Here is a 20,255-nt window from a genome sequence, read left to right as displayed (position 1 = left end):
GAGGAGGTGCATGATGCTTACATCTTTAAGAACACAGGACTGTTCAGAAATATGCAAGCAGGGACATTTTGTTCCTGACCAGCAGATCACCATTGCAATATGGAAATGCCAACAGTGATTCTGGGGGACCGAATCTGGCCCTTGCTTCCCTGGCCATACATCACCCACCTGAGCAGCATCAAAGAAAGATTCACTACTGGCTCAGCAGTTTCAGAATGACAGTTGGAAGTGCTTTTGGAAGATTGAAAAGACGTTGGCATTGTTTACTCACAAAACTGGATCTCAGTGAGACAAATGGCTAGCGCTGCCTGTTGTGTTCTGCAGGATATCTGTGAAGCAAAGGAGGAAAACTTGACCTGGGATGGAGGTTTGCTGTTGAATTTGAACAGCCAGACACAAGGGCCTTTAGAAGAGCTCTATGTGGATCTGTGCCGCTTGAAAGAGCAACTTTAACAATCAACTACAGCAAGAGTCCCTGCTGGGCATCTATGTGCACCCGCGTACTGGCCAGCAGACGAGCATCTGCCAAAATGCTGCCGAGAAGCAGTGTCATCCAGAGGCATCGCCGCCGAAATGCTGCTGATTTTCGGCGGTGACGCCTCTGGATGCTGCTGCTTCTCTGCGACATTTCGGCGGCAACTCCTATTGACGTTGCCGCTTCTCAGCGGCATTTTGGCGAATACTCGTCCGCCGGCCTCGGTGGCTCGTCGTCTGGCACCCGCCAGACGAAAAAGGTTGGGGACCACTGAACTACAGTAATGGGGTATAGACTGTGCTGTATGTTGTCCTGAAGTTTTGGGGACTTCACATATTGTGTAGTGCTTGGTGTCCATATGATTTATCATTATAACACTGTTTGTTTATGCACCTCTGAGTTACGCAGAGCTTGCTGTACATTGATAATTATTACGCTGTGCTGCATCTAGGAGTTCTGTGGCCCTGCACAGTTACAAGGAGTGTCTGTGACCAATAGTGCTAGGCACTGAGAGGTAGATGCTGTGAATTAAAGATGCATTTATTTTCCAAAAAAAACAACCTTATTACATAACAAAGCAATGCAAAATAATGGCGTGCAATTAAAATACAAACAAAAACAGATGGAACTTTTAAGTGACTGGAAGTTAATCTTTTAACAAAGGGACATTGGTATCCATTTCAGTTCATTTTTCTCTGCACATACACCATCTTTCATAAATCGGTGCATGTAAAGCTGTAGTGGTCCTTGCTGTCCCCTGATTTCACACTGAATTTTGCGGGGGCGGGGGGGGGGGGGGGCTTAGGGAGGTCTTACAATGGAGACACGGCTGTGCTTGTTGAACATGTAATTCAGCAAGAGATTGAAGTATTTGTGTTTGTTGCTGGAGAAGCCCCAAGATATCCCAGTGAATTTCTCTCTTGGACTTTGGCTTTCTTCTGTCTCCTTTTCCAGGGTATCTGCCATATCCTCACTTCAGGTCCTATGTTCATGGTCCGATGCTGCACTAGATTGCAGGATCTTGGCAAACATGTCCTCCCCAGTTCTCTTCTTCTTCCTCTTAATGGGGGTCAAATGTTCTGCAGGTGTGGCTGGAGTAACTCAAGACCAAAACAGTAGCAGCTACAGATAAAACACACAAATACACCATTATATTTATAGTTATAATGGACAGTGAAAGACAATTTTCAGAACTCCCTTTCCCCTCATTCATATAAAACTTTAAAATAATACTCCTGGTGATATTCTATGCCGCTATACACGTGCAGAGTTCATGTGCTGAGTAAATTTTTTTCTGCAGAAAATAACTTCTGCCAGAAAGTTGCTGCAGTTATGCCTTTTTCTCCACCAGGCACTAGAACATAGCAGCCCTACCGGGCCAGCCCCAGCTGCCGGTAGGAAAGAAGAAGCTGCCTTCCTTAAGGCAGTGTGCTACCAATACAGCCAAGTCAGGAGATGAGGTTATTGGAGGACAGACCATGTGGGGCACATCGGGTTATTGGGGGAGGGCTGAATGGGAGTGGAGGCACAGGGTCACATGGGGATGGGGGGTGGCCAAGTGGGGACACAGAGACACATGGGGATAGAGGCAGATGTGCCTGAGTCATTGGGAGAGGCTAGGTGTCAGCCATGGTATGCTCCCTAACAATCCCTCCCCGTTCCCCCCTCCCAAAAAGAAAAAAAAACAACAACAAAATCACCTGTTCCATGTGACATTTACTCCATATTCTTTACTAAAATATGCTTGTGGTAGGAATATGACGTAACTAAGATATGCTTTATGCCAGATAACTCTTGAGATATCATAACCTTTCCAATGATTTACTGAATATGATTATCCTGTTTGTATGCATGTATTATTTCTGTATCTGAAATTAGGAATATTGACTATATATGTATATTTCAACTATCTTACTTTGGGTGACATTCCTGCTAACACTTCAGGTACAACAATGGAAAATCCAGATATCGCTGATGGCCCATCAGCGCTGACAATGAATTGTAAAGGAGCTTTGTGTTCCTCTGGATGTGGGGGTCAGCCTCATGGCCATCCCTAGCTATTCTGGGGCCCTATGCAGTGCCCCCATGGTGGAGGGGGGTGTTTGGCCCCAGGCTTCCGCAGGGGGGGAGGGGCTGGCTTGGGGAGCAGGGGGGAACTGTCTCCCAGCACTCACCGGGGGAGTGGAGTGGGCGGGGGCTGGGTTGCTGCACTTCCCGCCGCCAGTGAATGCAGGCCCAACCCCTGCTGCAGTTCTCAGGGAGTGGGGGTGGGGTTGGGGTGAAGCAGGGTCGGGGCCGGGGCAGAGCAGGGCGGGGACATTGGGGAAGAGGTGGAGTGGGAGCGGGACTGGGGTGGAGCAGGGGCAGGAAGAGGCGGGGCTGGGGTAGAGCAGGGGTAGGGGCCATGGGGAAGAGGCAGAGCAGGAGCTGGAGCAGTACGCAGCTGCGCAGAGCACCAGGAAATGTGGTGCCCCAAATTCCCTGGTGCCCTACGCAGCTGCATACTTTGCATATGGGTAAGGACGGCCCTGGTCAGCCTGTGAAGACTGGCCCCCGGGGCTTGCAGAGGCATGTGATCATCAGGGCTGATGAGAGGGGGGGAAGCTGGTACAAATTACCGGGGCCCAGCGGTCCGGAAGGGGCCTGGGGCCTGGCTTCCCCCCGCCTCTTGTCAGCCCTGTTTAGCCGGTCCGCTCTTGCTGGGGGGCCCGAAAAAATTTTTCACCAGGGCCTGAACCCGCTCTCGGCGGCCCTGGTGATCATGTCACCTGATACTGGAACCCATCTTGAATTCTATACTTTTCCACGAGAAGCTGGGGGGGGGGGGGGGGGGGAGGATTGTGTCAAACCAGCAAACAAAGGACTCCCGCCTTATGCAAATCCTATCTAAGGGTGGGGAGTGAGGTAATCCTGGTCATCAGTTCTCCCCTGCTACCGCACCCAAGATGACTCATAGATTCATAGATTCTAGGACTGGAAGGGACCTCGAGAGGTCATCGAGTCCAGTTCCCTGCCCGCATGGCAGGACCAAATACTGTCTAGACCATCCCTGATAGACATTTATCTAACCTACTCTTAAATATCTCCAGAGACGGAGATTCCACAACCTCCCTAGGCAATTTGTTCCAGTGTTTAACCACCCTGACAGTTAGGAACTTTTTCCTAATGTCCAACCTAGACCTCCCTTGCTGCAGTTTAAACCCATTGTTTCTGGTTCTATCCTTAGAGGCTAAGGTGAACAAGTTCTCTCCCTCCTCCTTATGACACCCTTTTAGATACCTGAAAACTGCTATCATGTCCCCTCTCAGTCTTCTCTTTTCCAAACTAAACAAACCCAATTCTTTCAGCCTTCCTTCAAAGGTCATGTTCTCAAGACCTTTAATCATTCTTGTTGCTCTTCTTTGGACCCTTTCCAATTTCTCCACATCTTTTTTAAAATGCGGCGCTCAGAACTGGACACAATACTCCAGCTGAGGCCTAACCAGAGCAGAGTAGAGCGGAAGAATGACTTCTCGTGTCTTGCTCACAACACACCTGTTAATGCATCCCAGAATCATGTTTGCTTTTTTTGCAACAGCATCACACTGTTGACTCATATTTAGCTTGTGGTCCACTATAACCCCTAGATCCCTTTCTGCCGTACTCCTTCCTAGACAGTCTTTTCCCATTCTGTATGTGTGAAATTGATTTTTCCTTCCTAAGTGGAGCACTTTGCATTTGTCTTTGTTAAACTTCATCCTGTTTAACTCAGACCATTTCTCCAATTTGTCCAGATCATTTTGAATTATGACCCTGTCCTCCAAAGTAGTTGCAATCCCTCCCAGTTTGGTATCATCCGCAAACTTAATAAGCGTACTTTCTATGCCAATATCTAAGTCGTTGATGAAGATATTGAACAGCACCGGTCCCAAAACAGACCCCTGCGGTACCCCACTCGTTACGCCTTTCCAGCAGGATTGGAAACCATTAATAACAACTCTCTGAGTACGGTTATCCAGCCAGTTATGCACCCACCTTATAGTAGCCCCATCTAAATTGTATTTGCCTAGTTTATCGATAAGAATATCATGCGAGACCGTATCAAATGCCTTACTAAAGTCTAGGTATACCACATCCACCGCTTCACCCTTATCCACAAGGCTCGTTATCCTATCAAAGAAAGCTATCAGATTGGTTTGACATGATTTGTTCTTCACAAATCCATGCTGGCTGTTCCCTATCACCTTACCACCTTCCAAGTGTTTGCAGATGATTTCCTTAATTACTTGCTCCATTATCTTCCCTGGCACAGAAGTTAAACTAACTGGTCTGTAGTTTCCTGGGTTGTTTTTATTTCCCTTTTTATAGATGGGCACTATATTTGCCCTTTTCCAGTCTTCTGGAATCTCTCCCGTCTCCCATGACTTTCCAAAGATAATAGCTAGAGGCTCAGATACCTCCTCTATTAGCTCCTTGAGTATTCTAGGATGCATTCCATCAGGCCCGGGTGACTTGCAGGCATCTAACTTTTCTAAGTGATTTTTAACTTGTTCTTTTTTTATTTTATCCGCTAAACCTACCCCCTTCCCATTAGCATTCACTGTTAGGCATTCCTTCAGACTTCTCGGTGAAGACCGAAACAAAGAAGTCATTAAGCATCTCTGCCATTTCCAAGTTTCCTGTTACTGTTTCTCCCTCTTCACTAAGCAGTGGGCCTACCCTGTCTTTGGTCTTCCTCTTGCTTCTAATGTATTGATAAAAAGTCTTCTTGTTTCCTTTTATTCCCGTAGCTAGTTTGAGCTCATTTTGTGCCTTTGCCTTTCTAATCTTGCCCCTGCATTCCTGTGTTGTTTGCCTATATTCATCCTTTGTAATCTGTCCTAGTTTCCATTTTTTATATGACTCCTTTTTATTTTTTAGATCGTGCAAGATCTCGTGGTTAAGCCAAGGTGGTCTTTTGCCACATTTCCTATCTTTCCTAACCAGCGGAATAGCTTGCTTTTGGGCCCTTAATAGTGTCCCTTTGAAAAACTGCCAACTCTCTTCAGTTGTTTTTCCCCTCAGTCTTGATTCCCATGGGACCTTACCTATCAGCTCTCTGAGCTTCCCAAAATCTGCCTTCCTGAAATCCATTGTCTCTATTTTGCTGTTCTCCCTTCTACCCTTCCTTAGAATTGCAAACTCTATGATTTCATGATCACTTTCACCCAGGCTGCCTTCTACTTTCACATTCTCAACGAGTTCCTCCCTATTTGTTAAAATCAAGTCTAGAACAGCTTCCCCCCTAGTAGCTTTTTCAACCTTCTGAAATAAAAAGTTGTCTCCAATGCAGTCCAAGAATTTGTTGGATAGTCTGTGCCCTGCTGTGTTATTTTCCCAACATATATCCGGATAGTTGAAGTCCCCCATCACCACCAAATCTTGGGCTTTGGATGATTTTGTTAGTTGCTTGAAAAAAGCCTCATCCACCTCTTCCACCTGGTTAGGTGGCCTGTAGTAGACTCCTAGCATGACATCACCCTTGTTTTTTACCCCTTTTAGCCTAACCCAGAGACTCTCAACACTTCCGTCTCCTATGTCCATCTCTACCTCAGTCCAAGTGTGTACATTTTTAATATATAAGGCAACACCTCCTCCCTTTTTCCCCTGTCTATCCTTCCTGAGCAAGCTGTACCCATCCACACCAACATTCCAATCGTGTGTATTATCCCACCAAGTTTCAGTGATGCCAACAATGTCATAGTTGTATTTATTTATTAGCACTTCCAGTTCTTCCTGCTTATTCCCCATATGGAAACAACTAAGACTGAACTGGGGGAAAGAATTGGGCCCAGGCTAGAAGAGTGTATGGCCTGTGAAGATTATTAGAGCAATATTTAGGGTGAGAACTCACATGCAACAAGTTTCTTTAGTGTATTAAACTTAGTTTGCATGTTCTGTTTTATTTTCTTAGTAATCTGCCACTCCTTAACTACTTAAAATACACCCATTATAGTTAATATATTTATTTCTGGTTTATAGTATAACCCAGTTTATGTTATTTCTAACACGGGTGGGGGGAGCAAGAAACTCTGAACACTCTTCCACACTGAGGGAAGAGGCAAATTTCATATAACTTTGGGTTTGTACTCCAAGAAGGGGCGGGGGGAAGTGGGTGGATATCTGGGTGCTGTGGCAAGTCCCTTTAGCTGAGTCTTCTCAGAATGGATCTTGGTGTCTGTGCAACTGGGTGTGGCCCTGCCTGTGTGTTCTTGGCTGGAGGGAGCCTAGCCCAGCAAATCCAGGAAAAGGGGGCCACAGGCTGGCAGAAGAATCTGTCTCAGTGGTGTCCCAGCACCTGAGGAGACATCCCATCGGGTCCAATCTGTCACACCATACTTCTCCCACCCACACCCAGGCTCCTTCCCAGCAGTCATTTCCCTCTCCCTCAGCTCCTCCGCTACCCTGATCTGGAGGATTGTGTGGACTGCACCCTCAGCAAGTTTGCAGATGACACTAAACTGGGGGGAGTGGTAGATATCCTGGGGGGTAGGTATAGGATAAATTAGAGGATTGGGCCAAAAGTAATCAGATGAGGTTCAACAAGGACAAGTGCAGAGTCCTGCACTTAGGAGGGAAAAATCCCATGCACTGCTACAGACTAGGGACAGAGTGGCTAGGCAGCAGTTCTGCAGAAAAGGACTTAGGGGTTACAGTGGATGAGAAGCTAGATATGAGTCAACAGTGTGCCCTTGTTGTCAAGAAGGCTAACAGCATTTTGGGCTGTATAAGTAGGAGCATTGCCAGCAGATCGAGGGACATGATCATTCCCATCTATTCAGCATTGGAGTACTCATCTGGAGTACGGTGGCCCGTTTTGGGCCCCACACTACAAGAAGGATGTGGAAAAATTGGAAAGAGTCCAGCGAAGGGCAACAAAAATGATTACGAGGGGAGGCTGAGGGAACTGGGATTATTTAGTCTGCAGAAGAGAAGAATGAGAGGGGGATTTGATAGCTGCTTTCAACTACCTGAAAGGAGGTTCCAAAGAGGATGGATCTAGACTGTTCTCAGTGGTAGCAGATGACAGAATAAGGAGTAAAGGTCTCAAGTTGCAGTGGGAGAGGTTTAGGTTGGATATTAGGAAAAACTTTTTCACTAGGAGGGTGGTGAAGCACTGGAATAGGTTACCTAGTGAGGTGGTGGAATCTCCTTCCTCAGAGGTTTTTAAGGTCAGGCTTGACAAAGCCCTGGCTGGGATGATTTAGTTGGGGACTGGTCCTGCTTTGAGTAGGAGGTTGGACTAGATAAACTCCTGAGGTCCCTTCCAACCCTGATATTCTACGAAAGAAGCCTTATTGAGGGCACAGTAACAAACCATCCCGATGTGCAGAAAGAATAGCAAATATGTCAGGCAACCAGCTTGGCTTTACAGTGAAATCTTCGGTGAGTTTAAACTCAAAAGGAAGCTTACAAGAAGTGGAAATTTGGACAGATGACTAGGGAGGAGTATAAAAATATTGCTCGAGCATGCAGGGGTGTAGTCAGGAAGCCCAAAGCACAATTGGAGTTGCCACTAACAAGGGTTGTGAAGGGTAACAAGAAGGGTTTCTACAGGTATGTGTGGGACCCTCACTGAATGGGGGAGGCAACCTCTTGACGGTGATGTGGAAAAAGCTAATGTACTCATTGCTTTCTTTGTCTCGGTCTTCACAGAAAAGGTCAGCTCCCAGACTGCTACACTGGACAGCACAGTATGGGGGGAGGTGAGCAGCCCTCAGTGGTGAAAGAACAGGTTATGGACTATTTAAAAAAGCAGGACATGCACAAGTCTGAGGGTGCTGAGGGAGTTGGCTGATGTGATTGCAGGGCCATTGGCCATTATCTTTGAAAACTCATGGCAATCTGGGGAGGTCCTGGATGATTGGAAAAAGGCAAATATAGTGCCCATCTTTAAGAAGAGGGAAGAAGGGGGATCTGGGGAACTACAGCCTCACCTCAGTCCCTGGCAAAATCATGGAGCAGATCCTCAAGGAATCCATTTTGAAGCACTTGGAGGAGAGGAAGGTGATCAGGAACAGTCAACATGGATTCACCAAGGGCAAGTCATGCCTGACTGACCTAATTGCCTTCTATGATGAGATAACTGGCTCTGTGGATATGGGGAAAGCGGTGCACATGATATATCTTGACTTTAGCAAAGCTTTTGATACAGTCTCCCACAGTATTCTTACCAGCAAGTTAAAGGAGTATGGGCTGGATGAATGGACTATAAGTAGGGCCGGCTCTAGGTTTTTTGCTGCCCCAAGCAAAAAAAATGTTGGCTGCCCCCCATCCCAGCCCTGGGCTTCTCGCCGGACCCCCCTGCTGCCCCAGCCCTGGGCTCTTCTCCCCCATCCACACCCCCTGCCACCCCAGCTCTGGGCTCCCTCATTCCCCCCCACCATTGCCCCACACACACACCTCCTTCCGCCGCAGCCCTGGGTCACTGGTAACTCGCTCCCACAGCAGGTCATTCAACAGGAATTTTAGATGTGCACAGAACACAGACAGGATTGGTTCCCATATGGTTACAGAACTGCAGTAAAGTGGAACAATTTTCAGCTTGTGTGATTGGAGGATATCTGGATGCATATTATAAGACTGTCCTACATAAATGAAGAAAAGTTGAGGTGCCTTTATTATTCTTTTGTTCCTCTCTTTCTTTCTATGGGGAATTTGCCAATGCAATATCCCTGTCTTCCTTTTAAGAAAACAAACAAACAAAAAAAGGCAATGGCTGTTGAAAATAGCAATTCCAGTCCTAATAACCACTGCGAAGCATTTCTTGCTCAATTTTATCCTACTTTTTCTACAGCAAGTTACAGTGGATCAGTATATTTGATTTGGGAGAAATGAAGTAACAGCTGCCCAAACTGAGCTTGAGCACTCCTGAATTTTGAGGGTGTTCAAATCTGGAAGGCAGGTGCTGCAGGTGGGGGGAAGGGGGGAGGAGAGAGGGCTGTGGCTCTGCGGGGGAGCACGGCAGCATGTATGCAGCAGTGTGTTTGGCGCTGCGTGGAGCCAGACACGCTGGTCTGAGTGGCACGGTAAGGGGGCAGGAGGGTTGGATGGGGTGGAGGTTGGGGGGGGCAGTCAGGGTACAGGCAGCAGTTGGATAGGCATGGGAGTGGAGTCCCGGGAGTTTGTCAGGGGACAGGTAGGGGGTGGGTTCCTAGGGGGGAAGTTGGGGGGGTCTCAGAAGGGGGCAGTTAGGGACAAGGAGAAGGGAGGCTTAGATAGGAGGTGGGGTCCCGGGAGAGGGCAATCAGGGGACGAGGACCAGTGGGGCTTAGATAGGGGGTGGGGTCCTGGGGGGCAGTTGGGGCAGGGGTCCCAGGAGGGGGTGATCAGGGGACAGGGAGCAGTGGGGTTGGATGGGTTGGGGTTTCTGTGGGGGGCAGTCAGAGGGAGTGGATGGGGGCAGGGTGGGGCTACCCTCCGTCCCCGTGGAGTGTCCTATTTTTTGAATGTTAAAATATGGTATCCCTACTCACAGTGCAGCTCTCCATTCACTGCAGCATGAGGTCTCAGCTATCTCACTCCTTCCCCCTCTTTTCTGTTGGTAGTGGCCAAGGGAATGCTGGGAAATGTAGTTCTTTCCCTGCTCCAGGGCTGGCTCTATAGGCAGGGAGAGAACCAAGGAACTACAGCTCCCAGGGCCCCCTATTGGTTCTCAGCTTCCATGCTGGATTCCTGCCGCCCCTGCAAATGGGCTGCCCCAAGCACGTGCTTGCTTTGCTGGTGCCTAGAGCCGCCCCTGACTATAAAGTGGATAGAGAGCTGACTAGATAGTCGTGCTGAATGGGTAGCAATCTACGGCTCGATGTCTACTTGACAGCTGGTATCAAGCGGAGTGCCCCAGGGGTCAGTCTTGTTCAATAACTTCATTAATGATTTGGATGATGAGATGGATTGTGCCCTCAGCAAGTTGGCAGATGACACTAAGCTGGGGGAAGAGGTAGATACACTGGAAGGTAGGGATAGGATACAGAGTGACCTAGACAAATTGGAGGATTGGGCCAAGAGAAACCTGATGAGGTTCAAGAAGGACAAGTGCAGAGTCCTGCACTTCGGAAGGAAGAATCCCATGCACTGCTACAGGCTGGGGACCGACTGGCTAAGCGGCAGTTCTGCAGAAAATGACCTGGGGATTGCAGTGGATGAGAAGCTCGATATGAGTCAGCTGTGTGCCCTTGTTGCCAAGAAGGCTAACGGCATATTGGCTGCATTAGTAGGAGCATTGCCAGCAGATCGAGGGAAGTGATTGTTCCCCTCTATTCGGCACTGATGAGGCCACACATGGAGTATTGTGTCCAGTTTTGGTCCCCCCACTACAGAAGGGATGTGGACAAATTTGAGATAGTCCAGCGGAGGGCAATGAAAATGATTAGGGGGCTGGGGCACATGACTTACAAGGCGAGGCTGAGGGAACTGGGCTTATTTAGTCTGCAGAAGAGAAGAGTGAGGGGGGATTTGATAGCAGCCTTCAACTACCTGAAGGGGGGTTCCAAAGAGGATGGAGCTAGGCTGTTCTCAGTGGTGGCAGATGACAGAACAAGAAGCAATGGTCTCCAGTTGCAGTGAGGAAGGTCTAGGCTGGATATTAGGAAACACTATTTCACTAGGAGGGTGGGCAAGCACTGGAATGGGTTACCTAGGGAGGTGGTGGAATCTCCATACTGAGAGGTTTTTAAGGCCCAGCTTGACAAAGCCCTGGCTGGGATGATTTAGTTGGGGTTGGTCCTGCTTTGAGCAGGGGGTTGGACTAGATGACCTCCTGAGGTCTCTTCCAACCCTAATCGTCTATGATTCTAGGAGGCACAGAAAGGACAGCTGCTGTTGGTATCCTGTAGGCGCCCAGGGTGCTCTGCTGTGAGCTTGTTTGCTGTAATGGTGTCTGCTGAAGTCATCATGGACTGGTGTGGGAAAGTGTCCTACCATGGAGGAAAAATTAAGGCTGCCACCCTAGAAACGTTCAGAACAGAATCCTTTGAAAGTTTCCTTGAGATATCCCCATACAATACAATTCCTCTGTACATAAACAATCCACTCCTCATGCCCTCCCCACAAAACTGTGCATACAAGAGCCTGGAAAGTAGATGCCACTCAACCTCTAGCTGTATGACTAGGAAAAGAAAGAAACAATTAAAAGTCAATACTTCTGTCCTTCAGATTTGGGATTGGGGCAAGTGGCAATGGCTCTATTTACAAATTGTAATGAAAAAAATGCAGCCTTACCTGATGTTCCTTCATGTGCTCCTGCATGCTCATCTCGGGGGGACTGGCTATACTGTGGCAGAGTCTCAAAAAGATCCTGGCTCACAGCGTAGCTGGGTCCCCCTGCCACAGATCTCCTCCTCTTCTTGGTCCTCCTCCTCGCTTCACAGTTGGGGTCTGTGTTTCAGAATCCTTGGAGGTATCCATGGTGTTCAGTGGGGTCTCTGCCACATATGGCATGTAGCTTGTTGCATAAGTGGCAGGTCTCCAACATGGCTCCAGACTGCCAGTTGGCCTCCTTGACTTTGTTATGCCTGTGGCAATTCCCTCACTTTCACGTGGCACTGCTGCTGATCTCTGTCATACTCCTTCTCCTGCAACCCCCCAGGCAATCTGCTTGTCAGTGTCCACATTTCTATGACTGCTCCATAGCTTCTTCTCCCAATAGGCCCAGGAGATCCAACACCTCCAGTTTACTCCAGGCAGGCATGTGTCCAGAGCGTGTAACTGGCCTAGTTGGTTGGGCAGTTGCACACAAGAAGGGACAGCTGGTGTGCTCGCTAAGCTGGGAAATCAGGAAAAGACATTTCGAAAATGCCTGGTGCTTTTAAAGGGGCGTGGTTCCCAGTCTCTGTGACCCCTGGGCACTGGAGTTCACAACTATGGATAGAGCGGCCACTGTCGGCATCGTGAGAAGGTTCCTGGAGGACTTCTAGGGTTGACGTAGGCCATGTGGTATCTGCACTTGCATTCATCTACCTTACTAGGTTGCTCCTGGCTCCTTTTGGGGAGGTGGTGTTACTATGTTGACGTAACAGACTGTTTACATCAGAAGGAGACCATCGTAAATGTAGACACATGCACTACTAGGCTGATGCAAGACAATTTTTATCAATTTAACTTTCTAGTCTAGACCTGACCTTAGGAAACCCACTGTGAAATCCAGAAATAGAACTCGAATACACATAACACCTTGAAGGGAAACGACCTGCATTTTCCAGCTCAAGAAACCAGTCATTATAGCTACCAAATTGAGATTGAGAGCCCACCTGCACACCAATTCCAAATGATAAGTAGCAAATATAATAGAAAATAAAAGTATGTCTTTTACTCAAGTAACAACTTGGCTCTTTTAAGCTAAATGTTTTTTTCTGAAAATTTTTACTGGAGTTAAAATCCTGTAAATACCTTTCAGGGTATAATGTACACTTGTGTTTCACTAACAAGGCTAACCTTGGTTCTCTAAAAATACTAAGTCAATAGAGCTGAGTCTGCAAGAACTCATAAATCAAGCTAACACTATCTGTAACAGGAAACTTTCTGTGCTGTAAGCAAGCAAAGCTGAGAGAAACCAGGTGCATTTCATACTAGAAGTAATACACATTTTGTGGTCAAAAGAAGTTGACATCTCCTTACAAAAAGAGGAGAAAGAAAGTTTAAATCTGCTTTTATACTAAAGATTTCTACAACTGTTTGAACCTTTGGTTAATGTGGCATAAGTACCAACAGTACTGATTAGCTTCCAGAGTGATGAAAATAGCTTTAAACCATTATTTGAATGTTATATTTGGAGTTTAACGTGTGTGTGTCCCTTCTAGATGGATTACTTTGAAACATTCCAATAAATGGTAAGGAGACTTAGGCAAAACCATAACATAAGAATGTCGTAATATAAAACATGAAATGGTTAAATAATTTTAACTAATAGATTATCTGTACCAGCTTTCTCATGGGTTTTTTAATATCGCTTAACTTTAGCTAAAGAATTAGAGAGAGAGTGTAAGGTATAAGCTTTATTAGACTCCTATTTTAAGGCCAGAAGGGACCATCATGACCATCTAGTCTGATCTCTTGCACATCACAGGCCACAGAACCTCATCCACCCACTCCTGTAATAGCCCCACAGTCAAAGTAGATTTTTTAGAGAATACGAAATTACTGAAATCAGAATAAAGATGGCTATGTTCACAAAACTTAAGTCAGTGTTCACCTGACAGCAACTAAATGTCATCAATTATTTTCTAAAATGTGGCAACCCTAATTTGGAGAATCCACAGATCAGCCCAAATACTGACCTGACACCTTCAGTTCCAACAAGGCTGCTCCATAGAAGGTGCTAGACTGGAAGAAGCAGCTGTATTGTCCTTCGTCAGCAGGCCTAATGCTGTGTATTCGCAGGACAACGCTTCCCTCAGTGATGTTGTCTCTCAGCAGCTCTGTCCTCCCCTGGTATTCCAGGATCTGCTGCTCGGGCTGGTCTTTCCCATCCTGATACAAATGGATCACTTCAGGGAAGCTGGACCGGAACCACCTCACCTCCATGTCCTCGGCATTCATCCTGGGGCTGAGGTGGCAGGGCAACAGGGCATCTTCACCCACAGACACCATGAGGGGTTGAGCAGGGCTGACCACTTTGAAATTCACTGTTAAAGAAACAGGATACAGAAATTTATAGTAAAAAAAAGAACTGATGAAACAGGCCACGCTATATATCCTGGGTGGCAGGATGAGTCACATAGACTGAATGTGGGGCTGGAAGCCAGATACAATGGGGTTCTAGTCCCAGCTCCACCACTGACTCACTTTGTGGCCTTAATCTCTCTCTACTCCTTTCCCCCCCGGGTAGGTGGGATAATTGCGAGATCCCATGGACATTGTGAGGGTTAATGGGTCAAGTGTAAGCTCCCTGGAGCAGGGATCTGTCATTTCTAGATGGCTGCTGCACTCTTCCGGGTGCTGTCTACATAATTGTGACTAATGATTACTAGAGTCAGGGAGAGATTTCTGTACATAAAAGAAGGAAATGAAAAGACTGGGATGGTTTGGTGTAGAGAGGAGATGAATAAGAGAGGATGTGAGAAACCAAGTGCTCCTTTTTGTCCTCTCTCTAATACAAGCACAAGGCATTCAGATATCAGAGGGTGCTTTGATACCTTGGTGCTGGGCATGATGTATTAACCTAGATGTAATGGATTAGAACAGTACACAAGATCACTCACTGAATCTGAAAGGTGTCATGTTTGAAACTGAATAAAGGGGGGGAAACACACATTTCATCACTTCACATCTCATCACTGATGCCTTGTGAGATTTTTTTAACACTACCTGTCTTTAGCCATTTGTCCATAGTTCACTGTTATATGCAGATAGTTATAGTGTAACCTATACAATTGGGAAAAAAAAACCCTAAGTGCTGAGCTCAGTTAGACTGGACAGTTGGTGGGCAACTGAACCCGCGCTGTACGGTGATCGGAGGTGAGGGCTATGTACATTAGCATCTCTGTATATCTGTGTTCATTGGTACACCTGGAAGTAAATTAACTACCGTATTTTATATAACAAATTCCCACCTCCAATCACCGTAAAGTGCGGGGTCAGTTGCGTAGCTCACCTTCTGGTGTACATGCGGTACATTTATGGAGGTGCAATATTGGAGGACATTTTGTTTGCCAGTTGCTGCCTGCCAGAACAACAGCTGGGAAGATTTTCCGATTGCTTGACAGGTTCATAAATTAATGTGATATCATCTGGTCATGATGTATTAGTCTCTGCAGTGCTGGAGCAAAGTCAATGACTGGTAGGCATAGTGGAGTAGTGACACACATCAGAGCAGTTATCCCCAATGCTATGTGAGTGCATTGCAGTATACATAAGGAAGCACTTGCTGCCAAAAGCATGCCTACCAACTTGAAGGAGTTGCTGGACAATGCTGTGAAGATGATAAACTTTATAAAAGCTTGGCCCTTGAATTCCAGGATCTTTCCCAGTCTATTAATGAGACAAGAAGCAAGCATGTCAATCTATTGCTCCACCTGGAAGTTCAATAGCTGTCATGGGGCAAGGTCTTGGCACGTTTTTTGAACTTCACTCGCAGTTCAAGGGTTTGTTGTTTTGTTTTTTGTTTATGAACACAGAGGACCATTCCCACTCTCTCACTATCTGCTTGACATGGTTTGGCTCTCATGGCTGGACTACTTGTCAGATATATTCTCTCATCTGAATGAGCTAAATCTAAGACTTCAATGGCTCAATGCAACTATTTTCAATGTCCAGGACAAAACTGAGTCAATAAAAAAAGCTGGAATTCTGGGCTCACTGTGCATAGAAAAACACCAAAATGTTCCCAAACATGCATGAATGCCTCACAACGAATGAACTACAATTGCAAGAGAGTGTTAAAGATGGCAACAAGCAATAGCTCAGTGAATTGGTGAGGCAATTACTGAGTACTTTCCCTCAATGAGAAATGCAAACCAATGGGTCCACTATCCTTTCACAAATTTTTCTGCAGTACCCACTGTGACCCTCTATGCCTTGGAGGAGTGCCCTGCAAAACCCCCATATTCCTCATCGTGTATATAATTGTGATATTACATATAAACCATGCCATGTAAGGTATCAGAGGAAAGGTTAGGATCTGCCAAAAGTCACTTCTCTATCCGTATATGTATATCATCAATGCATATTAAATTATGTGAGTGTGTTGTATGCTGTCACTAAAACATGCTGTAAATTGGGGAATCAGCCAGATATTAGCTCCCTCATAGGCAACAGCAAGGGGAGTAACCAACACCCGGGCGGGGTGTCAATCAACCCATCAACAACCATTGTCCAGCAAGGGAGCTACAATGCGATGACTCGCCTGCATGAGGCCACAGCAGGGGAATTGCTCAACTTTGCCTGGGAGACTCAGCAAGGTCCCCAGACATGCCTGGACTTGTGCTCCCCAAGCAGATGGGACTGAGGGTATAAAAACCCAACACAAGGGCTCATGGGGGGCATTTCTCCTTCATCCACCTACACTGCAAGCAATAAGGATGCTGAACACTTAAGACTCCAACTGAGGGGACTGGCCCAGATTTCAAGGGAGAAATCTGTATGCTATGGACTGCAAAATCCAGTGTGGTGAGAAAACTGCTTATAGAATCATAGAAGATTAGGGTTGGAAGAGACCTCAGGAGGTCATCTAGTCCAACCCCCTGCTCATGGCAGGACCAATCCCCAACTAAATCATCCCAGCCAGGGCTTTGTCAAGCCGGGCCTTAAAAACCGTTAAGGAGGGAGATTCCACCACCTCCCTAGATAGCCCATTCCAGTGCTTCACCACCCTCCTAGTGAAATAGTGTTTCCTAATATCCAGCCTAGACCTCCCCCACTGCAACTGGAGACCATTGCTCCTTGTTCTGTCATCTGCCACCACTGAGAACAGCCGAGCTCCATCCTCTTTGGAACCCCCCTTCAGGTAGTTGAAGGCTGCTACGAAATCCCCCCTCATTCTTCTCTTCTGGAGACTAAACAATCCCAGTTCCCTCAGCCTCTCCTCATAAGTCAGGTGCCCCAGCCCACTAATCATTTTCGTTGCCCTCCGCTGGACTCTCTCCAACATTTCCACATCCTTCTTGTAGTGGGGAGCCCAAAACTGGACACAATACTCCAGATGTGGCCTCACCAGTGCTGAAAAGAGGGGAATAATCACTTCCCTTGATCTGCTGGCAATACTCCTACTAATACAGCCCAATATGCTGGTAACATTCTTGACAACAAGGGCACACTGCTGATTCATATCCAGCTTCTCATCCACTGTAATCCCCACGTCCTTTTCTGCAGAACTGCCACTTAGCCCGTCGGTCCCCAGCCTGTAGCAGTGCATGGGATTCTTCCGTCCTAAGTGCAGGACTCTGCACTTGTCCTTGTTGCTTAGTCTAGTTGTTGCCCAGTCTAACAGGGTTGAGAGTTTAGACTGCATGATTATGTTTTATTTCTTTTGGTAACTAACTCTGACTTTTTGCCAATCACTTAATACTACTTAAAAATCTATCTTTTATAGTCAATAAACTTGTCTAACTGTTTATCTTTACCAGTGAGTTTGCTTGAAGTGAATGCTAAATTGCTCAGTTATCAAAGGCTGCTGTATAGCCACTTTCCATTGATGAAGTGGTGAACCAATTAATAAATTAGATGGCATATTCCTGAGGTACAATGCTAGGAAGGATCTGGTTGGTGCCTTTCTCTTTGTGATTCATGAATGGCTCTGGGAGCATTCATGTGATCTAACTGGGTGTGGGGTCTCCACATGCGGTTGGGCTGAGTGATAACAGCGCCTGGAGGTGGGGTTGCTGCTCGTCACTAGCAAGGCATTGTGGGAGACAGCCCTGGCTGGAGAGAGTTCAGGGGGCACAGCAGTTCCACAGTCCCAGGCTGCACCCTGGGGGATCCCGTCACACCCACACTGTTAGTATATAGATATTCAGGCTTGTCTGTAAAGCCCTGAACTTTAAGGATTTAGGTGTATTCTTATCACGTAGCTAGTTATAGAGGTACAAAACAAGAGTCAAAAATCACAGTCTGCCTGTTCATAGGCCTTCTCACACTAGCATAATCTAAGGCCTTGTTCTTAATCTAAGCCTTTGGCTAAACAGCAGGGGCAGCCATAAACTGGGAGGTGTATGGTCATGTCCTCAGACACATTGAAATAAGGCAATTTTGGGCTGTAAAAAAAAACAAAAACCTTAGTCTGATAGCATCCTGTCTGGCAAGAACTCACCTATCAATAGTTGTGATTGTGACACCCTCACTTCTTGTTATTTTGTCATTATGGTCCCCACTTCTCTATTGTTCATCTGTATAGTCTCTATCTTGTTCTTCGATTGTTTCTGTCTGCTGTATAATTAATTTTGCTGGTGTAAACCAATTAAGGTGGTGGGATATAATTGGTTAGATAACCATGTTACAATATTGGATGCATAGAATGGAACATACAGCAAGAAGATATTTATACATACGGAGAACATGAAAAGGTGGAAGTAGCCAGACCAACTGTAAGAGGTCAATCAATTGAGATGAGCTATCATCAGCAGCAGAAAAACTTTTGAAGTGATAATAAAGACGGCCCATAGAAAATGTGAGGATACTTAACATGGGGAAATAGATTCAATTAGTGTAATGACCCAACCATTCTCTGTTCAAACCTAAGTTAATGGTATCTAACCCGCATGGCCCCACAGTATGCCAACATTTTTATAGCTGACTTAGAACAACACTTCTTCAGCTCTCATCCTCTAACGCCCCTACTGTACTTGTGCTACATTGATGACATCTTCATCATCTGAACCCATGGAAAAGAAGCCCTTAAGGAATTCCAACAGGATTTCAACAATTTCCATCCCACCATCAACCTCAGCCTAGACCAGTTCACACAAGCGGTCCATTTCCTCGACACTACTGTGCTAATAAGCAATGGTCACATAAACACCACCCTATACTGGAAACCTACTGACGGCTATCCTTACCTACATGCCTCCAGCTTCCATCCAGGACACACCACATGATCCATTGTCTACTGCCAAGCTCTAAGATATAACCGCATTTGCTCCAATCGCTCAGACAGAGACAAACACCTACAAGATCTCTATCAAGCATTCTTAAAACTACAATACCCACCTGCTGAAGTGAAAAAACAGATTGACAGAGCCAGAAGAGTACCCCGAAGTCACCTACTACAGGACAGGCCCAACAAAGAAAATAACAGAATGCCACTAGCTGTCACCTTCAGCCCCCAACTAAAACCTCTCCAGCGCATTGTGGAATCTCCATCTCTGGAGATATTTAAGAGTAGGTTAGATAAATGTCTATCAGGGATGGTCTAAACAGTATTTGGTCCTGCATGAGGGCAGGGGACTGGACTCTATGACCTCTCGAGGTCCCTTCCAGTCCTAGAATCTATGAACCTATGAATCAAAGATCTACAACCTATCCTGAAGGACGATCCATCAATGTCACAGATCTTGGGAGACAGACCAGTCCTCGCTTACAGATAGCCCCCCAACCTGAAGCAAATACTCACCAGCAACTGGGGAGGAACGGATAGCTCAGTGGTTTGAGCACTGGCCTGCTAAACCCAGGGTTGTGAGGCTTTTTTTGGAGGGTGGTGAAGCACTGGAATGGGTTACCTAGGGAGGTGGTGGAATCTCCTTCCTTAGAGGTTTTTAAGGTCAGGCTTGACAAAGCCCGGGCTGGGATGATTTAGTTGGGAACTGGTCCTGCTTTGAGCAGGGGGTTGGACTAGATGACCTCCTGAGGTCCCTTCCAATCCTGATATTCTATGATTCTATGAACCGCACACCATACAACATAAACACTAACCCAGGAACCTATCCTTGCAACAAAGCCCGATGCCAACTCTGTCCACATATCTATTCAAGTGACACCATCATAGGACCTAATCACATCAGCCACACCATCAGGGGCTCGTTCACCTGCACATCTACCAATGTGATATATGCCATCATGTGCCAGCAATGCCCCTCTGCCATATACATTGGCCAAACCGGACAGTCTCTACGCAAAAGAATACATGTACACAAATCTTACATCAGGAATCATAACATTAAAAAACCAGTAGGAGAACACTTCAACCTCTCTAACCACTCAGTGACAGACTTGAAGGTGGCAATTTTGCAACAAAAAAGCTTCAAAAACAGACTCCAGAGAGACTGCTGAACTTGAATGAATATGCAAATTAGATACCATTAACTTAGGTTTGAACAGAGACTGGGAATGGTTG

The 20,255-nt window shown here is 46.4% G+C and overlaps 1 protein-coding gene and 1 long non-coding RNA gene across 14 annotated transcripts in view; both read right to left on the bottom strand.

The window, feature by feature from the left end:
* LOC101936249 (butyrophilin subfamily 1 member A1-like) overlaps positions 1 to 20,255 on the bottom strand; it is a 61,546-nt gene that overhangs the window by 25,515 nt on the left and 15,776 nt on the right. For 9 of the 13 annotated variants that reach the window (XM_005313360.4, XM_042845732.2, XM_005313365.5 and 6 more), the window contains one exon: positions 13,768 to 14,115. In XM_005313360.4, coding sequence (XP_005313417.2) covers positions 13,768 to 14,115 — 348 coding nt within the window. Of the gene's footprint in view, positions 1 to 13,767; positions 14,116 to 15,375; positions 15,461 to 20,255 lie in introns of all 13 variants that reach the window. The other 4 variants (XM_005313359.5, XM_005313356.4, XM_005313355.5 and 1 more) reach the window with 1 other exon arrangement.
* Positions 995 to 11,706, bottom strand: LOC135983500 (uncharacterized). Its single transcript, XR_010601178.1, has 2 exons — positions 8,897 to 11,706; positions 995 to 1,597 (listed from the first exon to the last, which is right to left on the bottom strand). It is a non-coding gene; the product is annotated as an uncharacterized LOC135983500 (long non-coding RNA).

This window comes from Chrysemys picta, chromosome 5 (genome assembly GCF_011386835.1).
Source record: "Chrysemys picta bellii isolate R12L10 chromosome 5, ASM1138683v2, whole genome shotgun sequence".
NCBI lineage: Eukaryota > Metazoa > Chordata > Testudines > Emydidae > Chrysemys > Chrysemys picta.
Note: the sequence above shows the minus strand (reverse complement) of the source record. Positions and strands in the feature narration are given on the sequence as shown.